Source organism: Pezoporus flaviventris, unplaced genomic scaffold, assembly GCF_033815535.1.
Source record: "Pezoporus flaviventris isolate CSIRO_AGI_PZ_B2104156 unplaced genomic scaffold, CSIRO_AGI_Pfla_v1 ptg000096l, whole genome shotgun sequence".
Lineage (NCBI taxonomy): Eukaryota > Metazoa > Chordata > Aves > Psittaciformes > Psittacidae > Pezoporus > Pezoporus flaviventris.
In genome coordinates, this window is record NW_026892644.1 from 5,048,300 (window position 1) to 5,059,235 (window position 10,936).

The window sequence follows — 10,936 nt, forward strand, 5'->3', positions numbered from 1 at the left end:
TCCAGAAGGCCCGGTCCTCCAAGTTCCTGTAACATTTCCTTATTGGCTTCTCTCATTAGAAACAAAACAAAACAAAGACAAAAAAAAAAAAGAAACAACAAAAAGCACACAAAAAAAAAAAGCCACAAACTTCTCTTTCTTTCCTGCTGTCATACAGACATAGGTATCTGTATTTTAAGATGTTCGAGTTGCTGTAATGCATCTAGTTTTTGCTTTTTAAAGAATGATATCCATGTTTGTCCCCACACTCTGCTTTTCTGCCAACATGCCAGTCTGAAGTGGCCTATGCCTGCCTGTTTACCATGTAAACATCATAGTGTGGCTGCCCTTCAGGGAATAAAAGTAAATCTTTCAAGACAATCTGAACTTTCAATTCTTGGTAACCCCATTCTCCTATGACTGTAGGAAAGTTAAGCACAGACTCACTGTTTTTGTCTGAGTTATGGCAGGACTGTAAGAAAACATGAAGACGGTATCACAGTTTTGCTGCTTGTGAGCAAAGACTAGGTTTTCTCTGAAACCATTTCTTTATATCCATAGGCTATTTGCCTTTCATATTATCTGTCTTCTTGTGGAGAAGGGTGAATAAGGAGAAGTCACCTACTGGCAAATTTTCATGTTATTGTTTATGATGAATCATGAGACTGAATTACAGGAAATACATGAATTATAGAAATAATCAATTTTCACATTCTGCTAAAATTAAGATCTGTTTTAATAATTTTGTCCATTAATAAGTGCTGTCTGTGCAGTGCATTGCACTGCCCACTCTCTCTTTCTCTCTTTACCTCTTACTTGAAAATGTTCTGTCTGTATGAGATGCCTGATTTCACATTTCCTCTTCTTCCTGCATTACTGTGTTTCTCAGGCCATCCTCAAAGTCATCTACTTACATCCTCAAAGTCATCTTCACTTAACGGAGAGTTTGTGGGTCAGGGTTAAAGGGAGAACAGCTATGGGGGACATTACTGTAGGGATCTGTTACAGACCGCCTGATCAAGAGGAATCTGTGGATGAAGTACTCTATAAAAAGATAGGAACAGCCTCACGCTCGCAGGCCCTTGTCCTTATGGGGAACTTCAACCACCTTGATACTTCTTGGAGGGACGGTACGGCCCAGCACAAGCAATGCACGTGGTTCCTCGATTATGTGGAAGACAACTTCCTCCTGCAAGTAATAGAGGAGCTGACAAGGAGACATGCCATGCTTGACCTCATGCTCACCAACAGGGAGGGCTGGCTGGAAATGTGACAGTCCAAGGCAGCCTTGGATGTAGCGATCATGAGATGGTCAAATTCAAGATCCTCAGGACAGTGAGAAGAGCGTTCAGCAAGCTCACTGCCCTGGACTTCAGGAGAGCAGACTTTGGCCTCTTCAGGAACCTGCTTAGTAAGGTCCCAGAGGATACAGCCCTAGAGGGCAGGGGGGGGCAAGACTGTTGGTTGATATTCAAGGATCACCTGCTGCAAGCTCAGGAGTGTTACACCCCAACCAGAAGGAAGTGCAGCAGGAGGGCCAGGAGACCTCCTTGGATGGATAAGGAGCTGCTGAGGAAAATTCAGATGAAAAAAGAGGCTTATGAAAGGTGGAAGCAAGGACAGGAAGCCTGGGAAGAGTACAGGGATGTTGTCCAGGAAGCTAGGGACCAGGTTAGGAAAGCTAACTGTAGGAGAGGGTCTGTTTCAAGACCATTTTAAGAACCTGCACAAGTCCATGGGACCTGATGAAACCCATCTGCGGGTCCTGAAGGAGCTGGTGAATGAAGTTGCTAAGCAACTGCCCATCATATTTGAAAAACCATGGCAGTCAGGTGAACTTCCCGACAACTGGAAAAAGGGAAATATAACCCCCATTTTCAAGAAGGGGAAAATGGATAAGCCAGGGAATTACAGAGCAGTCAGTCTCACCTCTGTGCCCAGTAAAATCTTGGAGCAGGTTCTCCTGGAAGGCATGCTAAGGCACATGAAAAACAACAAGGTGCTTGGTGACAGCCAGCATGGCTTCACTAAGGGGAAATCCTGCCTGACCAATTTGGTGGCCTTCTATGATGGGGCTACAGAACCGATGGACAGGGGTAGAGCAGTTGATGTCATCTACCTGGACTTGTGCAAAGAGTTAGACACTGTCCCACACAACATCCTTGTCTCTAAAATGGAGAGACATCAATTTGATGGATGGACCACTCAGTGGATAAAGAACTGGCTGGATGGCCACAAACAAAGAGTTGTGGTCAATGGCTCAATGTCCAGCTGGAGACCAGTAACAAATGGTGTCCCTCAGGGATCAGTGTTGGGACAATGTCGCTGACATGGACAGTGGGATTGAGTGCACCCTCAGCAAGTTTGCTGATGACACCAAACCATGTGGTTTGGTTGATGCACTGGAGGGAAGGAATGCCATCCAGAGGGACCTTGACATGCTTGTGAGGTGGGCTGATGCCAACCTCATGAAGTTTAACCATGCCAAGTGCAAGGTCCTACACCTGTGTTGGAGCAATCATAGGCACAGCTACAGGTTGGGCAAAGAGATTCAGAGCAGCCCTGCAGAGAAGGGCCTGGGGGTGTTGGTCAATGAGAAACTCAACATGAGCCGGCTTCAGTGTGTGCTTGCAGCCCAGAAAGCCAACCGTATCCTGAGCTGCATCAAAAGGAGTGTGACCAGTAGGTCAAAGGAGGTGATCCTGCCCCTCTACTTTGCTCTCCTGAGACCTCACCTGGAGTATTGTGTGCAGTTCTGGTGTCCTCACCATAAAAAGGACATGGAACTGTTGGAACAAGTCCAGAGAAGGACCACGAGGATGATCAGGGGAGTGGAGCACCTCCCGTAGGAAGACAGGCTGAGCAAGTTGGAGCTGTTCAGCCTGGAGAAGGCTGCATGGAGACCTCATAGCAGCCTTCCAGTATCTGAAGGGGGCCTATAGGGGTGCTAGGGAGGGACTCTTCATTAGGGACTGTAGTGATAGGACAAGGGGTAACGTGTTAAAACTTAAACAGGTGAAGTTCAGATTGGATATAAGGAGGAAATTCTTTACTGTAAGGGTGGTGAGGCACTGGAATGGGTTGCCCAGGGAAGCTGTGAATGCTCCATCCCTGGCAGTGTTCAAGGCTGGGTTGGACAGAGCCTTGGGTGACATGGTTTAGTGAGAGGTGTCCCTGCCCATGGCAGGGGGTTGGAACTTGATGATCTTAAGGGCCTTTCCAACCCTAATTATTCTATGATTCTATTATACTTGAATTATGAATATGAATTTTAAAATTACAAGTAATGAAGAAAAGATTACTCAAATAAATTGTTTTCAATGATTACTAGTCCAGCTGTTTCACCTTGCAACTGTATGTACTTGTTTTTTAGACTTCACAGAGAATGGTCTCCTTGTTGTTTCTTGGGTAGAGAGAGAAAACATTCAAAAGCTATCATCTCTAAATTTCACACTGAGGTCCTGGCTCTTAGAACAACTTTTCTCCTTCCTCTGGAGCATATCTTAAATAGATTTCTTTTGGGGGAATTCACAGCTTCTTCTTGAAGCACTATCACATCAGCCATTTGTTATTGATTAAGTGTAGAAATATTAGCACATCTCCAATTTAAAGGTTGCTTTTCTCATGCAGGTTTCTTTCTGTTTCTAGTGACTACCCAGCAGTAGGGAACAGTTTTAGTGGACATTAAGTGATCCGTGCCCGGACCACTTCACTGATTGTAGGTCTAAAGCTATACTGTTGGGTTGATGGAGCATATCTGCTTCAGCTTATATTATGACTTAAGGCTTCATGGTAAATTAACAGTCCGAAAGGTTACAAGTAATCTTTCTGCACATGACCAAATGCAACAAATTAAGTCTTTCTTTCGCTGCTTCATGGTCTATTTGAATAGAGATCTGTGACCCTATTGTTTATCCAAATACATAGTGCATAATAATTTTATGCAAATGATGACTCACTTTGTCTTTTATTTTTACAAGAAATTGCCATAAAGCTAAAGCGAAAATGTTCTTACACTAAACTCATTGGCACAAAATTACTTTTCTTGTGTTTGTACTGTAAGTCATGCAGTTGTAAAAATGCTGAACTCTTTGAGAAACTCTTTGAGAAAAACTTAATAAAACTGGAAGACTACATAAAATTGACTGATTGTACTCTCTCATACCTAAAAATACATGTAAATAATATAATCATAAGGAAGGTTGTGAACATTGGCTATTATGAATGATACTATTCTTGCTTTAAAGTATTTTTACTCTTGCTTTACAAGCTTTGTACCTGATATTGGTGATGACTAGAAGCTTCAAATAATTTGTGGCAAATAATGGATTTAATTAGTCTCTTTCTGCATGTGATTTTGTCATGAACATCTTATAATTTTCTCAAATATATTCATGAGATAATTTCTCTAAGTTTTAGTGTATATGTTTTTTCAGAACTGCAAATATTTGAAATTCAATATCTAAGATGTTTTAAAGAGCTTTGATTGGATGTATGAGTCATACAGTATTTTTCTGTTCCAGGACTAGTTAAAAGAACTTATAAATTTTCATGACTAGTCACATTTACAAGTTCAAAATTTGCTGTTCTTATTTTCTACCATTGTTTTTAAAAGGTCCTTTTCTGTGAACTATTCTGCTACTTGACTCCTTTGCCTGAAAAGGCACACAAAATTAGCCTCAAAATTAGTTTTCATACAACCACAGCAGAGTCAGCATTTTAAATATTTCTGGAAATTCTATTCAGGTAGATATATGTCTCATCAACTGGCCTTTTCAAATGTGGTTTGAAACCCTTTGTTTGAAGTGACTTATTACTAGAAGTATTTAGATCTTGAAAACTGGGGGGAGGAGGGAGGGTAGAAAAGATCATTTGTAATTCTTACGTATTTTGTGCTGTGGTTGAGGAAAGGTGTTTAGTGTTCCTCAAGTGTCTGAATTCATATAATCAACACTGAATACTAGCTCAGAATGTCTGGATGGAACTGTATACTCATTTTTGCATTCACAGTTTGCCTACTCTGATAGCACTGAAGGAACTAGCCCTTGAACTAACATGTGATTCTAGGATAGGGTTAAGAGGTATATATGTTTTTATAAGTTCTATAGAACTTATAGAACTCTAAGTTCTATAACTAAATCAAAAGTGTATTTATTTCTGACATATGATTAATTACATGTAGTCATTAAAAATTAAAGCTCTGAGCTACTAATACCCCAAGGCAGCTGTTCTGTTTTGCTGATACATCATGCTGAGTTAAGCTGGTCACTTTTGGCCTGCTCACCTAATTTACACAGTCCTTAATAAAATTAAATACTTTTTTACACTTTGGTTGACCTGCCCTTTCTCTCTAATGATTTGTGGAAGAGATAGAAAGAACAACAGCAACCAAAAAATCTACTGATTATGTACTCCACACTCTTGTAGTGGTCAGTATCATTTAAAATCAAAGTTATTCATGCGAATATGTTCATTAGTATAGACTCATACCCCTGAAGTCATTAGGGTCACATTCAGAATAACATTTAGCCTCACGTACTTTAACCATAAATAATTAAATTTATAAAAAATACGTCAGTGGGACTAATTAAAAATTAAGAATATGCTTAAATTCTTTGTAGACTTGAAACATATAGGAATTGTGAATACTCTGTGATTTCCACTACGGCTCTTCCTGCTCTGTGGTAACTAAATATGTACTAGTCTAAGCAGAGGAAATAACATATTTTACAGCAAGCTTTAAGTGTTCCACTGAGTTCAATCCAATCAAATATTCTGTATGTCTGCTACATCAGAAACATATATTCATACATCTTAATTGCCAACGATCTTTTGGCAAGACTCTTTTCAATAGCAGTTCTAGGGCTTGTTATCAGCAAGAAAATTAGCCAAAAGGTATTCTAAATATCACTCAGGTTTATTAGTATATTTTAACCTCCATTTTCATTCACTTCTGTAATCTCACGTAGAAAGTAACACTGTTTCCAGAACATATAGCAAATACTGCTTTCAGTTATATATTCTTATTTCAAAGTAACTTAAACTTTCTGAAGAGTTATTCTGGAACTGTAGAAAGGTAACTGAGGGCAGAGTATGGCCAGTTTCCAAAAACTACTGTCTCACTCTTATCTGTATATGTTAATTGCCTGGGTTTTATTTCAGGTAGTTAGCAGATGCTCCTTCTGGCAACCTTATGCAACACTATGAAGCTGTTTCCAGTAAATACATTATTGCCTTGAATATCCAATAGACACAATTAAATGCATGTTATTTTTCCAGAGCTATTCCACCACTTAAAACCAGGTAATGCTCTGACAACAAATACTATCTTTAGAGCAAGATGAACTTTTATATTTTGCCCTTTCTAGGGATGTACTTGAAGAATCAGCAGCACTATCTAGCAACCAAAAGGAGTAATTAGAGCTCTCTCTTTCTCTAAGTATGTAAATTCATTTAACAAAATAAACACAAGGATATCCCTTATGTTTTATGATGGCTTGTTCTTCTGCCTTTTTTTCACGCAGAGGGACAACCATACCTTACATAGGATCCCAGCAGGAAAAACCCTAGAAATTCCTGGAAGCCCTGCCATCTGTTGGAGCATAGCAGAATGGGAGCTCTCAGATATATAGGATGTTTTGGTCCACCACATCTTCTACATTTTCTGTAAAGAACAGAAGATAACAAACAGCCCTCCATTTGAATTTTGGGTAAGCCCCTTTAACATAATTCTTATACAAGGATGTTGCTGGCTTACCTGAGGCCCTCTGGGATCACAATTTTGTGATCATTATTTTATTATATTGAGTAAAAATGAAATAATGAAGATCTAGCAAACTAACCAGCACCAAATGAACATAGGTTTTGCAGTTTTTTTTCATATATGAGCTTCATATCCTCAGACAGTAGATAAAGATCTTTGTTATATATCAGTATGCAAATTTGGTAGCACAAAGGGAATATAAAGGTTATTTCTTCAGAGATCTTATCCCGCTGACAGTCCATTAACAAATAGAGCACCTTTATCCAATATTCTTGGCCTTCCACAAAAATACCTGATGTCTGCTTCTTTTCTCCCTTTTTAAAAACAAAGATGGAACAAATAGAAGAGGCAGAACTAAATGATATAAAAGTATTTCCTGTGCAGTCCCTTTCAGTGTAGTACTTTGAACAGATTATCATAGATATTAAGATAATCACTCTCTTTTTCAGTCTATACAAAGAGAGTGATAAGGCATATTTATTATGGAGGAACACACAGATCAAACTAATCTGGCAAACAGCACGGGGAAGTAAGAGCAGAAAGGTCACGTTAGACAGCATCTGGGTGGATTGTGACAAGGAAGAAATGGAGATGAATGACTAGTCTTAGATTAAAGTTTCTCTAAAGTGTCTTACAGTAGAGTAATCATCATTGCAAAGGTGATTAAAATAGCACTCTTAGTCATATTGTACCCACTAATCTGGAGATAGAACATTATTGTACAGCATTTATTCACATATGTAGTGCATGAAGGCAGAATTTTAAAATGGTACATCCCATTCGGCTTGTGAGTCAAGCAAAGATTATGGAACACCCATTTAATTGCCTCTGTAATGCCACAGCTGCAGTGTGCATATTTCTGCATTCAAATACTAGAAGCTACTTTCCTAGCTATTTTAGCTCATTTTACCTTCATTCTTTTCACTTCCCTGCTAAATCAGCTGCCCAATGTCTACAGTGAAAAATGGCTTTCTGCAGTCTTCCAGAGGAAGGTGCCTTCTGCACCCAGCTGGTCTGCAGTAAATCAGAAACCTCTAACATTTCTTCTCAAAAGGGAAAAATCTTCAGTACTCTGCTGAAGAAGACATTGCTGACATTCTTAACAGACCAACAGACACCAATCTGCTCATGAAATCTTCCTAAATTCTTTTCATCAAATTCTACTTAACAGTTATGATATCTATCCAGCCATCTCTTCTAATTCATGGAACTAATTCCTCTGATTCTTAACCAGATGTGTGATCTGAAAATTCCTGAATGCAGCCTGCATGCTGGCAATTTTAGACTACCACGTTGTTGCATTAATTGTGGTTTATCTTTTTTCACATCAGTTTTAGAAAAAGGTTTTTCGTTCATGATAGTTCCTGCCCTCAGGGATTCTAGCCTGCTTTTTGTCTTTGTAAAGGCAAGGTGACCCTGAATATCCTTCAGCCTCTGAGAAATATAAGAAAATAGTTAAGTATTAAAAGAGATCTTGTCCAAATGTCTCCAAGGTGAATAAACTATCCCAGATGCACCTTTTTTATCCACTTTATGCTCGTATTCTGTAGTGCACATGGAGACTGATTAAGGAAGACAAAGTATTCATATAATTGAAAATACTATTGTAAGTACCTTATTTTGAATTTGAGTATGAGAATGTAAACCATACCAAGACTATTTTATTTTTGATACTTTAAATTTGTGAATTGAGAATAAACTCAAAACTGGAAGAAAATAATTGACATCACTATTGCAAAAATATCTATTAAAAATAGAATAATTAGACAGAAAAATATGTGCATTTTCATAAGTTCAATGCTTTTGTTTTTTGATTAATCAAGGTAATAGTTAAACGTGGAACATAATCTTAGAGGGGACTGCAGTCTCTGGTGAGGATGGCTTTGGGAAGCCCTAACTTCTAGGGTAAATCCAAGAGACACTGTCAACTTACTTAGTAAGAAGCAATATATTTATTGCACTCTGCTTTCTTATTTCGTTCTGTCAAGAAGTTGTATATGTTGAACAAGGCACATGCCTCTCTGGTGTGACTGATGCTGCTAGTAACTGATCTGCTGTGTGCTGAACTGTGCTGCATAGCCATAATTGAAAAGGTTTCTTTTAGAAAAGAATAGAAAAGATAAGCAGTTATAAAAGATTTTCTTCCTTTATGCATTTTCTTCCTTCCCACATACATATTCTGAGTGATATTACCTGTTCCCTATTCTAGTCTTCTTTTTATCTCACATAGAGGAAATGCTGGTGCAGTGCCTGGGAAAAATGATGTCAGGTGTCACCATTCTCAAATACCCTGTGATACTCAGAAGACTTTTCAAGATTATCTTGTATAATTTCACTAATAAGAGACAGATGTCTTCAGAATAAAACAGTAAAAAATTGTCCTAATTAGGCCTAGTTTATATATTTTTAATACATTTCAAGCAGTCTTTTCATTGCTCCAGTTTGGAATATAGGCATTTATTACAAATTCAAATAAATTATGGGGCAGACTCAGATAGGACTTTGTCCTTTTGACTAAAGAAATAAAACTGTTACTGATATTTGCTGGCTCAGAGATGCAAGCCCACTGCAGGGAGCTATGCCAAACTGCTTTCCTCAACTGATAACATCCAGGGTAAATAGGCAAGATCTTTTTCTCTCTTCTTCCTCCTCTTCATCTGTGAAATGTGTTCAACTCAGAGAAAGAGATTGGCTTCTTCCCAAGGGATCCAGAACTTCATATCCCTAGAAGCTAATATTCTGCTCTGTTCTGCAGCAGTATCATGAATAATATTCAAGAGTAAAGATACTGTCTGTTCTGCCAGAAAAAAGAAGGCTTTTGCCAGATTTTAATCATGAACCATATAACCTAATAGTCTATGTTTAGAAACTTGTCTTCCAGATGGTGCACATTTCCTTTTTTTCATCTTAGGATTTCTGCTACTCAGTTGGACTATTTATGTTATGCCTTCCTGGTTTTTTTCCCCGTTTCTCTTCAAATAATACTCAGAATTAGTCAATACTGTAAAAATTGAAAATCATTCTCAAACTAAAAGTCTCTCATTTGCAATAGGTAGTCTGCCTCAGGGTAAAAATCATTATTTTTAGATACCATAGTGCAGATTTTTCCAGATGACTCCAAAAATATATCTGAAATTATTTTATAAGTACTCTGAATGTTCTGTCATTTCCTTTTATTTGAGGTGGCAGTAATTTTAATGGATTCACATTGCAAGGTTACATTTTAGACTTTCTTGCACTGAGAGAAAACAGTAAAGTTTTGAAAATAAGGAGTTTGAAGAGGACTGTTCCTTACAGATTGGACCAGCAAGAAAAGAAATCATAAAACACTATTGTGTAATTGTAGGGGCACATCAGAAAAGAAAAAAAGTTTAACAGAACTCCAACCTTACTAAACAATGGTCATTAGAAAGAAAGGAGAGGGCATTTCTGGGTTGGTTTTTTTGTTTGTTTTCATGGGAGAAATAATATCATTCACTTTCTTTCAAGGGTATAGAATTTTACTGGTGAAAAAAAAATTACCCCAGGAGCAGGGAAATGAGAATAAATACTGTCAAGTACAAAGTGGGGTGCATGTTTTATTCTCTCAGGTGAGATAACCCACCTCAGACTTTTAAAAGTGCACTTGATGTCGTGGTAGCAGTGCTATGATGGTGATGAGAGCCTTTCTTTGTCGCTGTCTCTTTGCAAAAGAGGAAGTGCTGTTGTACAGAACAGCCCAAATAGCTTCACTTTTGCTGTCATTCTAAAAGCTGTAGAACAGTGGTACACTGAACATCTAAGAAATAATAGTGAAAAGTAAAAATAGATATAAAGATAAGCAAAAGATTTCAAGAGGTAGAGGAGAAGTGGCAGTAGGAATCAGCATGAAGTCCAAGAAAACATTCTTGGTGAAACCTCTATCTATTCCATTGCTTAGGCATTGACACTGCATTTACTTATAAAAGAGTATTGCTTAATATTAGAATGTTTATTCCTTTTTCCCTTTTTAATGCTTAGGACTTCTAGCAAGAAGGTTGTGGGAAATGGCTCATGCAGATGAGCATTAGTGTCTTAGAAGTGCGTTGTTGGATTAGTAACAAACTAAATAACTTGATGCTGCCTTGATAATGATGGTAAGAAATATGAATCATGGAAGCCTTAGTTATGACTGTTCTATTAAATCTTTGGACAGAGAGTTACCAAGGCTTCAGG

The 10,936-nt window shown here is 38.2% G+C and overlaps 1 protein-coding gene across 3 annotated transcripts in view; it reads left to right on the plus strand.

The window, feature by feature from the left end:
- Nucleotides 1-6,841, plus strand: part of LOC133281118 (ankyrin repeat and sterile alpha motif domain-containing protein 1B-like) — a 305,927-nt gene extending 299,086 nt beyond the window's left edge. For 2 of the 3 annotated variants that reach the window (XM_061476329.1, XM_061476330.1), the window contains exon 18: nucleotides 6,504-6,840. In XM_061476329.1, the coding sequence (XP_061332313.1) occupies nucleotides 6,504-6,611 (108 nt within the window). In that variant the 3' untranslated portion in view covers nucleotides 6,612-6,840. Of the gene's footprint in view, nucleotides 1-6,503 lie in introns of all 3 variants that reach the window. The other variant, XM_061476333.1, reaches the window with a different exon arrangement.
- The last annotated feature ends 4,095 nt before the right edge of the window (nucleotides 6,842-10,936 follow it).